The sequence below is a fragment of the Epinephelus moara genome, chromosome 21, assembly GCF_006386435.1.
Source record: "Epinephelus moara isolate mb chromosome 21, YSFRI_EMoa_1.0, whole genome shotgun sequence".
Taxonomy (NCBI): domain Eukaryota; kingdom Metazoa; phylum Chordata; class Actinopteri; order Perciformes; family Serranidae; genus Epinephelus; species Epinephelus moara.
This window is the reverse complement of record NC_065526.1, coordinates 30300172-30313482: the sequence shown is the minus strand read 5'-3', so window position 1 is coordinate 30313482 and position 13311 is coordinate 30300172. Positions and strand designations below refer to the sequence as shown.

Sequence of the window (13311 nt, the reverse complement as noted above, 5' to 3'; positions counted from 1 at the left end):
AAGGGACTACAAAACCCATTCAGAAACACTTCTATTATAACTTTTACACTTAAATTTATACCGCGATATATACCGTTACCGTGAAGGGATTCGATTTATACCGTGATATGAATTTTAGGTCATACCGCCCAGCCCTAGTTCAGACGCATAGAGTTAAGACCCAATTACATACGAAGCCACAGATCAGGAGTCAGCAGTTGTAGCTGTGATAGCTATAAATTATTCTGCCCCCATTAGACCACTGATTTTCTCAGGGCAAATTGCAGTACAGTGTAAAGTTTCTACAATGCTATATATACGAATGCTGCATCTAGCCTTCACTGGAAAAGAAACTAGAGACTTGTGAAGTTAAGCAAATTTTACATATATAGCCCTTTATCACAAATGCTGAGATTTGTGTAGAAATGCCTCCTTAAATCAATAGTATCCCTCCACATACTACATATATAGTTGAAAATCATAATTGGAACCACTGACATTTATGTGGATACCATCTTGATACCCACCACCTTTAACAAACACTGTTGCAGACAAAATACACCCCCTCATGCCAACAGCACTCCCAAATGACCTTGCCCCCTGCCCCCCCGATCAGATTGGGATCTGGGAAATTTGGAGGTCAGGTCAACGCCTTGACCTCTTTGTCACATTCCTCAGGCCATTCTTGGTCACTTTTTGCTGTGTGGCATGGTGCAGAGTCCTGCTGGGGAGGTCACTGCCGTTGCCATGAGGGGGTGTACTTGGTCTGCAACGGTGTTTGGGTGGGTGGAGCAGGTCAAGATGGCATCTACATAAATGCAAGGACCCAAGGTTTCCCAGCAGAACACTGCATTGTAACAATATGATCAATGTTTTCCACTTTAACTATCAGTGGTTTCAATGTTGTTGGTTTTCCATGCACTGCTGTAAAAGAGCTTCTGGGGAAACCATTGTGCTCTTGTGGATCTCTGCCAACACCGGCCGAATGAAATAATGGGCAAACTTATCTCAGGAAAGCAAATGATACTGGTTTGCTCACATGTACGTCCTCTAAGTAATCTCCATTCATTGCATATTGGCAACTAGTTATTTTGACAGGATGAGCTGGTTGAGGCCGGAGAATGAGTAGACAGACAGAGCACTGCAGCTATGTTGAAGGCGTGTGGCCAGGCCAGTCGGCCTACTCCTTCTTCACAAAGGTTTCTTATTGTGGCACAGGGAAAACTGACTGCACACTGACAGGCAACCACACCAAGAAGATGAATACAGAAAGTAAAAATCAGAGCAGGTTTGATAGCTCTACTGCTCTAACAGTGCCTGCCTCAGGAGCCCTCTGGGCTCGGAGGCCATGTGTAAATTATTCATTGAGGACTCTAACACCTTCGGGTGCTTAACAGGATTGAAATGATCAAAAAGAGTCTAGCACAGATTAGATCCTGGAGCTGATGGGCAGCTTGTGTGCAGAATGTGTGACCTTTCCAAAGGCTATTTATGAGACTCTCATTAACAAGTTTGTTTTGTCCTGCAGAAAAAAATGAAAGTGTCAGAGTATCAAGTGTCAGAGATGAGGCATCTCTTTGTCCCTGGTTGCCCTGATTGTCACCATATTGATCGTTGTTGGTAAAACACCACCTGACAATCTGACAAATGTCCTCCAAAGACTGGTGCAGATTGTTAATGCACAAGATTTAAGTAAAATACAGGTAACTTACAGTCTCACGCACCTGGCCATTTATTAAATATCTAACTGCCAAAAAACGTTTCTCTATTTGCGGGCAGCAGCTCTGCCCCAAAATAAATTTTTCCATCAATAAAATGACTGCATCCTGTTTTGGGAACACTTAAGTGTTAGCCATAGTTTTCAAATGCTGCACGTCTGTAACCGACAAGTCTTGTGACATGAAAAACTGTAGCTTAAGCATCTAATGCAGTTTCACCACCTCACACGCTAGGGTTTAAAAAGGTTAACCACTAACCCAAACAAGGAAATGACAGGGTACTGGTCTGAGTGCTTGATGTGATTGGATGTAAGAACATGCTCAATAGTGTGTCCTGTCTGTGGCATTTTTGTCTTAAATTTGGATATTGCTATCTATGGTTTCTCTGTGCTAAAATTATTTTGAGCAAAGAAACTGAGAAAAAAAAAAATCAGTGGGATGACAAACTACATTTTGGCCGTGGCAGGGAATTAAGTTGTCCCTATCAGCCAGCTTGGCAGGCAAACAGTCAATGTTGACATCCTATACTTGATGCTGGCTGGAAGAACACTCAAGGGAGGGGTGAAGCTTGAATTAGAGTCAAAATACAAAGCAATAACGACAAGACGGTGATAACACCAGGAATGTAATACTGCTGGAGGACTTACCCATGGTGGCAGCTCTGAAGTGGGCACACTTTGCTTCACTACTTTGTCCTCATGATCCAGGAATGCTAAGGCACGGTTTATCCTGTAGTCTTTATTGCCATGGTTTTTCCTCCAATAGAACAACATGGCGAGTCCAATCAGAACCCAACTAAAGCTGAACTCAAAGTACCCCAAGACATAGATCGGGAAGATAATGGCAAAAGTCTTGCCGAACTTAATCCACATTTCGGTGACATCTGTCAGAGTTGACTGTTGCTCTTCCTCCAGCTCTTCTGGGGACAGAGGTGGGCCTGTGGGGGAGCTCACCGGGCTGCTGGGCGCTGCGATGGGTCCATTCGCCCTGACACCTGGTCCCGCCGAACCCTCCATCCTGTTACTCATTTCCCCACTGGAAAGACAATTTTGACATTTAAGGCAAATGTTGGTATCTTGTCACACACAGAGACTTCAATTTGTATCTCAACAGGTCAAAGGTCAAACAATTATACCACGGACATGCTGTTGTTTACTCTCTGGAATACACATAAATCATGATAGAGAATCAACAAGCTAACTACTCAGTGTCATAAATGTAGCAATGAGATTCTATGCCTTACAAAGTTATTTGGTTAGTGCTAACATTAATTAGATTCTTTTTTATATTTTATTTGTTAATTGTTTACTTAAAATGTTGGTTTATCAAATAAAGGATACTACAGATAACTGTGCAGTAAAAGGCCTATCCCAAATCTCCATGTTACAGCAATTCCCCTTCAACAAGTAGTCAATAAAAAGTTAATAACATGTAAATGACTAAAACATTTGGTCAGCATTGGACCAAAAATTACTTCATTGTTTTATCTATTTACTAATACCAAATGTTTTCACAGGCCTGTACTGCATATTCATACAGGCTGAATTGTTATTCAGGTGTCTACCCTGTATGGAGAGGACGTCATACAAAACCCCTTTGCAAAAATGTCATCTTTTGGTTACCTTGACTCCTTATGAAACAGGCAACAGCCCGAACTTAAAAGGTTGGAATTTCCGATATAATTAGAAACTTTACAAAGTACTCTTCAATTCGGCGCACATTCAACACACCTACACACCATTTATTGCAGAATTTTAACTTTTAAAAGTGCTTCAACTGGTTGCCAGTGCAGTCTACTGTCACCAAAACACAACACCGCGGATGGCAACGTCAAGCGTGAAGTACATACAGGAGTAGAGGTTTCTACTGTAATACGTGTTGTTTGGTTTGGGTGTATGTATGCCGAATAGAGGAGTATCGACTATTAAATCCAAATTGTCATTAAGTGATTGGTTACGATGCGTAGAGTTTTACCGTTACGCACAGCAAATCTTAATTGCCAGCTTTTTTGAACGGAGTCAGTCGTGACGTTCTCTCCACAAAGTGACACGTATTGGGGCTACGACTTCACCACCAGCACTGCGTAAACCAAACACCAGCGAAAAAACTACTTCTTCCTCTCCGCTCACCGCTGACAACGCAACACACTCACCAGTATCCGCCTGCGACATTCGCTCTTCCCTGAAAAAGAAACTAAAATTCACTCCACCAGCCCGGTTCACAGCATGCCGACCAGCTTAACTCAGATAACCCTGTCTTCTCCGTCAGTACATCTTGCTGTGAGGGCGGCCAGTCCCTCTCAGCCTGCCTGCAGGAAACTGTCATCGCGGGAAAGAGGTCAGCCTCCGACAGGGAGGGAGTTTCAAAACACTAACACAACAGCAACCCTCGGCGCCATCTGGTGGCGGGTAAAAAAAAGGCACCTTCAATGCTCAACAATATGAAAATATGTTTTGAGCAATATTTAGAGCAGGAACTCAACTTGCTTTGCCCGGGGGCCAGTATTGGAAAATGCTGTTTGCTGTCATCTTTGCCAAGAGGCAAATCTAGTTGCAGCAGCCCTGCACAGGTCAGGTGCACCCAGGGGCGTTTCTAGGAATTTAGGACATTTGAGGCTAAGCCCAGAGCTCTGTCAGGGTTCAGGCTCTATTTAGATGGGTTTTTTTTAATGCACTCTGGCACCTTATTTACATTTTAAGTACAAAAAAATAATCTCAGTGTGAATCAATTTATTTTAATTGTAAATTACAAAATAATAGAAGTCCACCCAGCACACTATTGCAGGCCACATTTGGCCCATGGGCTGCAAGTTGAGCATCACTGCTTTAGAGTTTTAATGGCCCTCCTGTCCAGGTTTGGCAAGACCAAATGCAATATGTTTTATATAGACCTGGTCCACTGTGGTCAGGTCAAAAGCCATTAAATCAAGCTTTTTTGTTTAAAGGTCAGGTGTGGAAAAGTAATGTCATGTTTTTCGCGTTGTGTTACTTGTGCGAGTTTGAACACTGGAATACTTTGTGTTGACTTGCTTCATATGCACGAATAAGTCGCCTCACTCGGACGTGAAATCACTGAATCAATGAATGAATATCATCCGGTATATCGTCAGCATTGCATATCCCTGGAAGATCTCAATGCTGATTGGCTATCATGGTGCAAATCGGTTGCTGAAGTTTAGATTTTTCAAGGAGGACGATACAAAATTGTGCCACTCCATCATTCATCATCATCCACATTGCGTTCATTGTGCCGCCTGGCGAGAATTCACATCTAATTGTGACTGTACGTTGACTTCAGATGTAATACACTCAGGCAAGTTGTTTTATTCATGCCCAGTGTGAACACAACATAAAAGTCTCAATGTTAAGCAAGACCAGGTTTGACAGTTATTTAGTTTGTTTTCTTTAGACCTGGTCAAATGTGGTCTGGGTGAACATATAGAATAAAGTACACACAAATGTGAAAATGGGGGTTGTAAATTGCACTTGAAGGATTTAATTGTGATCTATGGTTATTTACTTAATTGTTTTATTATATTTTCTGTAGCCGAGTGGCCTACATTTGATTTCTCTGCCTACTGGTATGAAAGCCTTTTTTGTACTCCTAAGAATGAAATTGTGGTAGGCATTGTATTGTTCTAATTCAAATTTAAATATATCAAGTCTTAAGATACACTACATGAATTAGCCTGTGAGATACTAATCATGTATGATAGAGTTTAAATATATTACAAACATAATTGTACTTTTTTTGTCCATTTTTATGTTTGTTTTTTCTCCCTAAACACAACTTTAATACAGTAGATAAGATGCCAAAATGCATCATACTGTCTTGTGCGATTGGTTGACTCCAATCTTCTCCAATTTGGCCTATCCCTTCCAAATGCCATCAGGGCTACAAGCCTTTGACCTCTGACTGTTTCATCCTATTTGCTGCCTGTAATGTTGGAGCTTAATCTGCTGTTGACCTCATTGTAATTTAAAACGCATAGGCTTAGTAAGACAGCCAGGTGTTTAAAGAGATATAAATGAATCTCTATAATCCAAAGAGAACATCATGATGTTGAATCTAAGTTAGTTAAGAGTAGGATTTAAGGTTGATACAGAGTTGGACAGCAGAGTTTGCACAGAGAGCGTTTCCCCACTAGGTGTCAGGGTAGCTTTTGTAAACTGAATTTAAATCCACCTCATAGACAGTGAATTTTTCTGACCATGCAGCAACAGTTGATATGAGTGAACTCATGAAACAAAACTATTTCAGATCTGAAATTTACAACATACAACAATCCTGTGTCCTTTTTCTGGGCGGTGCATCAATTTAAAACACATTTTTGAAATTGAAATAAACACTTTAATTTTGACAAAAGAAGAGAAAACATCACATTTTTAATTTGTTCACGCAGGGACCCACTTTGTATCCTTTCTCTTGACAGCTCATTTTGCCTTATGCTCCTCAGAAACCTGGCATGAATGTCCATGCAAGTGGGAGATAAGACACACGGGGAAGAAAGAGGACAAAATTAAAACGCATAAAGGATAAACTTTAGTAAATTAATAGAGGGTTTGGGTTCAAGAAAACTTGTTTGTCTGCCATCTTTTTCCTTACATGTCATATCTTTAGCCGTGCATTTACTCACCCGCTGTTTGCTATTCAAGTAACTCCTGAAGGTTAAGTAGATTATCTTGGTGTCATCCTCGTCACATTGTGTGACCCCTATGAGTACTCTGATGATTGGATGCATTACAGAGAGGCCATTTAACTTTGGGTCAAGAGATTCCCAGGAGGCGAAAGTAATAGGTAATTAAGATGAGCACATTTCTGACCAAACTAAATATAGATAAAAGTAATGATCGCAAAATAATGGTAAAGGACAAAAGCACCCTTTAACATTGCTATGTTTATTATTCTCATATCGTTTTCTCCCCTCTATGAAACATGCAGGGCAGTGACAGTGAGAAGGATGAGGAGGAAGATGAGGAGGGTGGGAGAACAGCAATTTTCAAAGCCATGGCAGCGAGACAATAAACATCCTGCGTCTCCAGACTGTTCAGGTAGGAGAAAAGAACTGTGGCGGAAAATGATGGGTTTTTGTTTAAAATCAAACCCAAAGACACTTAAAGTTTGCTAACAGACACATTTTACAATTGTGAAAATATTATTTTGAGCTCAGATTGCACTTACAATGTTTCATTTATATGTTAATTTTGTAGGGGGAATGGCCCCTGGAGCCTCCTGCAGGGTTGGAGTTTGTTAACTGTGATTTTTTTCATCCCACTTGAATGTTTCCACAAAAAAAAAAAAAAATCATAAAGAAGCTTCTGCAAAAGGTGTTAAAAGTTCCTGTGTTGAAAATTCAATAACTATGCAAATATATTTAGCCAAGTTATTTCCATTCTCAGTGTACATGCATGAGCTGGGGTTTCAAGTTTCCACATCATGCTTGTGTGATTTGCACCAGACTGTGGTTAGCCTTGTGCATTCACATGTTAAAGGAGCTCTATGTGGAATTCAGAAGGTATGATTTGTCTGCACACAGTTCTCATCATGGAAGTGGCTGAGCCCAAGGCTAGCAGCTAACGGTGCTAACTCCATAAACAGTGCTAAGCAACAGCAACTGACAGAGCTAATGGTGTTAATCTAAGGTGAGCTGGAGGCTGGATGCTACGCTTTCCTGAGAGCAACGTCCCCATGGAGCCCTGTCTCACTCCAAAGTCGTAGAAATCTGGTGCTTGGGCAGTGACTTGCGCCGTCAGAAACCAACAGAAAAAGGCAGAAAAGTGAAGATGGATGGGTCCAACAAACCCAACTTTCACCATAAGATTCTAAAGCCAAACCCTGCTCCCTGTTTTTATTGCCTAAACCCAACCATGTGTGTTTGTTGTTGACGGAAAACAAACACCAATACGCAGTGTTGTACCGACATAATACATTTATTTTGAAAGAGCCTGTTCAATTTCATGTGTAAACTTAAGTGTATTTTGAAAGAAGACAATGCATGTTACAGGCAGAACTTGACACTGTGTCCCAGAACGTCAACAACTAATGCACCCAGGTTACCTTGTGCGCCGTATGTGGACGTGGGAAGTCCATGACCAAATGTCAATATGTGACAAGGTCGGAGTGTGAATGTGTTGCCCCATGGCGATAATTGCCTAATGAGCGCAGTGCAAAGAGGCAATGATGAGCAAGCCAGTTGGATACACGCGTGCACTAACCTGCACACATGGACGGAGCAGCTTCCCACAACAAACCACAGAGAAGCATGGATTCCAGCACACACACACACACACACACACACACACACACACACACACACACACACACAAAGCTCAGGGTGCCATTACTCCAATATGTCTTTACACTGCAAATAATGGTTTTCTACAATATTTTTCATTTATCATTTATTCATTTATTTATTTATTCCTTTTGACCCCTCCCCGGGGTATAAGGGGCAGACAACAAAAAATAACATTAACAAATCAGGACAGGCGGCAGCCAATGCACAGCAAAATAAATAGAACAGAATTTGTGTACATACATACAAGTCAAAGCAAATCAAGAGAAACTATTCAAGATTTTCTTTAAAAGTTTCAACAAATTTGACAAGACCTTTACTTTTCGAGATGACATTAACTTTTGAAACTTATAAATATTTGGATTTGCTCTATAGAACTGTCCGACCAACTCTCTTCTCTCTTTATCAAAAAAAGAACACACAAGTACATAATGATATTCGTCTCCTCGATTGCCAGTCAAACAAAGAGTACATTTCCGGGGGACATTTTCACGATCATACCTGCGCTCAGAGATAGGTAACTTATGATTTCCACACCGAAACTTACAACAAACAAACTCTTTCAGCAGGTCTTAACATAATCAGATAAGGTTCAAAAGTGAAATCAGTTTTAAACAATTTATAACTATCACATAAAGGGTTACTTTGCAATTTCTCATGCCATATTAATGTTCTGAATGTCTCCTACAAAACTTTTCAACACAGATCTCAGGGAAGCACAGAGAAACCTTCCCCATTCAGCAGAGGCTGTTAGAGCAGCTTTTCTGTGACAAACTCTTCACATACATAATTTGTATGGTCAACCGCAAAGGCAACAAACCTCAATAAAACCCTTTTTTCCTCCTGAAGAGTTCCATCACTCACATCATGGACCCGACAATGCAGAAAGAGTGAGCAGTCGTTATGGTTGTTCCGGTCCCTGTAGGTGTTACTCATGGGGTAATATACTTAGTCTTGATTTAAGGTGATCATGTCTAAAATGTAATTCCTGTAATGAGGCACATTGTGGGATTTCACCCTTTATTCTTTGTGAAGCTACATCTCACATGTTTCACAGGTGTGAAATGTGACTCAGCTTGAGTGCTTTAATTTAGAGTAGTGCTTTTTCATTCAAAATTTTTTTTTTCTAGGCAGGTATTAATCATCACAGGAATCTGTCAAATCGGAGCAGTTTTCCATTTACCTCATCTGCATTAGATGAGTTGCTGCTGTCAGCCAGTCACAGCCTCTTACTGTGACTGGCTGTACACAGTTCTTTCGAATGGTGCATAACACTATTAGAAAGAACATTATTTGTATTAAAGGTAAATGATAATCAGAATCATTCACTAAGAGTAGTGCTTGTGAACAAAATATTAAGTATACCAAAGCAATCCTTCCATGAGTTTGTACATGGCATGACAGGCATGGTAAGCACTCTATCAGCTTGTCTGTACTGATTTTCTACCAATATAGTTTAAATGTGAAAGTGTGAAAGCCTTAAAAAAGTTTTTAGAACATATTAGCGTAGTTACTGGATAAAAAACAAAACAAAAAAAACACAGACACAGAAGAAGAAAAAAGCATTTGCTGCTCTGAAGGAACAAAATTGCGATATAACAGTCTACGAAAATATTGAACTCTTTGCACAGACTGATAATGTCATTATTAATTTAAACTATTTGAAATGGTTAGCAGGAGCCGAATATCCTTGATTTAATTAAATCAAAGAGGAGACTTTCATCGGGTTTAATTAAATGTAATAAATTAGAATGATAAACATGGACAGATTTTTAATGACACAAACATGCCCTTAATTATAAAAAGGAAACTCACGCCTTCCATCTGCAATCTACAGCATCTGCATACATGATACTGCCGTGTGAACCTTGGAGCAGCTTAAGAGGGAGGACCAGCTTTATTTACAGCTGTGTGTACATTTCGGCAGTAGCAGGTGGCAGCGCTTTGTTTTCAGCCCTCTCTTCACACCTACATGCTACTGCTTTTAAATGTTACACCACTGTCTGTTTCCAGATAACAACCTTCTGTGCTGCTGCTAATAATGAGAAAATGATATGCTTTCAGAACCAGATTACACAGTCAAAACCCCAGTAAACCCACACACTGAGCTATTATATAAAGGCTGTGTATTAGGGCCTTTATTATGAATGCAGCATGGTCATACAAGTGTACATCACTCTATGTGTAGACCGTGTAAATCTTCTTTATTGACTTAGATTCCTCTTCTACCCATAGGACCTGAAACATACTCAAAACTGTTTGGAGCTTGTGTGTAGCCTGTGCCCTATCCTTATTCTGTGGGGGTTAAAAATATTTCTATATACGAGAATTGAAGCAGAACAATGGTTTGAGATATTTTCTGGATGTACAGAAATATGCATTAAAGCTGGTATGGGAACCATGTGAGAAGTGCTGGAAGTGTAGCTCAGTTATAGAAATGGTCACTTGATATGGGGGAAAGCAGGCTAACAAGAAAAATATTTATTAGGGATAAACAAAATCATTGGCTCTTGGTTAAGCGATGTGTGCACCAACATTCGTCTGCTCAGAAAATCCGTTTGATGTATGTGTACATTTAGGATGATAATGTGCTGCTGAGAATTATATTGTATATAAGTAATCTACACAGTGACTATCTTGAAAAGCAGATTTGTTTAATATCCTGTCTGAATGCAGCCCAGATGCCAGAATGTTGCTGTTGTATGTTTCTGCAAACCACAGATAAGTTACAATTGTCTGTTTCATACATATAACAAAGTTCAGATTACACATGAGCTGAGTTTCTCATCAGGGGGAGATGATGGTGGAGGGTGCAACACCTAGGGGAGATGGCTGCCAAGCAGAAGACAGCAGTAGACAGCTATTCAAGGTCGGGACATATCGAGCCGTGTTTGTAGCAACTGAACTGGGTATTTTAAGCCAGAACATGTTGTTTTCCCAACCCTGACCAGGTGGTTTTTGTGCATAAACCTGACCACATTAACCATAAGATCGTCAGAACATAAAACAGAAATTTAAAGTTATGAAAAATACAAATGTAACATATCTGTGTTTTTACTGTGGAAACATCTACTTTGGTGATGATATGGAAGAAAACTCGGAAACTAAGGAACTGGGTTGAGGTGGGGGAGAAAAATTGATACAGCATAGTATCAGGATATTTTGCAGGGCAATTTTTTTTTTGATACACAGACACCAAGAATCTTTTTTTTTATATATATATATAAATTATTAATATAGCAAATACAAATTAAACTTTTGGTAGCCTACTTGAATAATAAAATCCATTGCTTTCTCAATTCAGTTTAATTCAATTCAATTCAATTCAATTCATTTCATTTCATTTCATTTCAATTTAATTCAATTCAGTTCAGTTCAATTCAGTTCAATTCATCCATCTATCCATTTTCTAACCGCTTATCCTGTTGAGGGTCGCGGGGGGGCTGGAGCCCATCCCAGCTGACATTGGGCGAGAGGCAGGGTACACTCTGGACAGTCCACCAGACTATCACAGGGCTCAGTTCAATTCAATTCAATTCAGTTCAATTCAATTCAATTCAATTCAATTCAATTAATTTCAATTCAATTCAATTCAATTCAATTCAATTCAATCCAATTCAGTTTAATTCAATTCAATTGTAATTCTCTATACACAGCAGCATACAATGAAGGAAATGTGTTACTCACGAATCCAGATGCAGTACAGAACATATACTGTAGCAAACAAGACATTCAACATGGACATGACAACATTAAAGAACAATGAAGCTTATTGTGAATACTCAGTCCACTGGATACATTTTGCTACTATAAAAATAACTGAAGTGAGTTGAACAGACTGAAACTTCATCTTATTGGATAAAACAGATGCTGACAAAGGTTTTCTTCAGGGACATAATGTGGGTTGAAAAAAGTAATAAATCACAATATGTTTTTCCACAATACTCCATATGCTGCAAAAACATTAAAAATTGCAATAATATCGTATCGTGCCCCATAAACCACCTGATTCTCTTATTGACACAATTCTTGCCTTCCCTGTAGCCCGTGGATTCATTTCAGCTGTGGTGAAGTTAATAATGTCATTACAATCATCTCCCCTGACATCTAGAACTACTGTACTCAGGGAAAAAGAATTTGGTACTTCCTTCTCAGCTGAGTGGTGGCAGAGGGTCCTTAACAGGGTCAATTCTACTGCATCCTGCGCTAGTCTGACACTGATCCAGTTTAAAGTCTTACATAGGACACACCTATCCAAAGTCAAACTTGATAAACCGTTTAACACAGGTGACGTGTGTGACAGATGCTGTTTATCTCCTGCCAATCACACACATATGTTTTCTCCTGTCCAAAGCTGAGTTCAGTCTGGTCCTCTTTTTATGATGATACACTTTCAAAAGCCCTCAATACAGCTGTGGTCCCAAGCCCCTTGACCTCTATTTCCAGTGTTCCTGAAGAATTTACTTGTTTTACCTCAAAGGGGAGCAATATCATTGCTTTTGCTTTTGTGGTTGCCCGCAGGCGAAGGATCAGAAGCCTCCATCTCCTAATTCTTGGCTGAAAGACTTAGGCCTCATTTACACCGCAAGCGATGCATTCGAGCGATGCATTCGACCGCTCGCGAGCATGCTTGCGAGCGGTCACTATTTACTCGCATTTTCATTTCGGCGAGCATGTTAACAGGTTAGAGCATTCACACCACATCCGTTTTACGCGCTGCTGGAGTCGCGCTACTTTCGCGAACAAGCTCTAAAATAGAAGAGACGCCGTTTTTTTGCGCAAGTCGCGAGCGAATGGTCGCTGTATTCAACAAAAAATCGACATCTACCGTAGACATCTCCCCCTTGACCTAACGAGACCTAACAGCCACAACCTGTCCAACCCGGGCTTTGGGTCCAAACTCACTTCTACTTCTTTGGGGTTTATTGGAGATTTGCAAACACGGTGCAATTAAATATAATAAAAACTTGGGATCCCATTCTGTCTTATGTCAATCCTATCTCTTCTCTGGAAGATTAACACAATACAATAAGTTATTTCATGGAATAAATGTTATGAATTTTATAGGTTAGGGTATGCAACCAGCCATGTAGCCCTATACACAATACACTCAAAATTCCAGAACTTCTTTGAATTCCTCCCATATGTATGTTTGGTTTATGTGTTTGTGGTTTTGATGTTGTGTTTTATTAACCCAGGCTTGGCTCTCATGTTGGGGAGGTGGGAGGGTCGGCTTGTGTTTTGTGCTCATGTCTCACTGTGGATATTGTTATGTAGATAACCCAATAAAGATACATATGAAAAAATAAATAAATATAT

General features: G+C 40.0%; 1 protein-coding gene across 3 annotated transcripts in view; it reads right to left on the bottom strand.

Moving 5' to 3' along the window:
- The window catches only part of esyt2a (extended synaptotagmin-like protein 2a), a 65896-nt gene extending 61904 nt beyond the window's left edge, over positions 1 to 3992 (bottom strand). For all 3 annotated transcript variants that reach the window (XR_007571967.1, XM_050074614.1, XM_050074615.1), the window contains exons 1-2: positions 3850 to 3992; positions 2345 to 2732 (exon numbers count right to left, since the gene is read on the bottom strand). Coding sequence is in view for 2 of the 3 variants with exons in the window: in XM_050074614.1 (XP_049930571.1) it covers positions 2345 to 2725 (381 nt within the window). In the remaining variant the exon portion in view is untranslated. The remainder of the gene's footprint in view (positions 1 to 2344; positions 2733 to 3849) is intronic.
- Positions 3993 to 13311: the final 9319 nt, after the last annotated feature.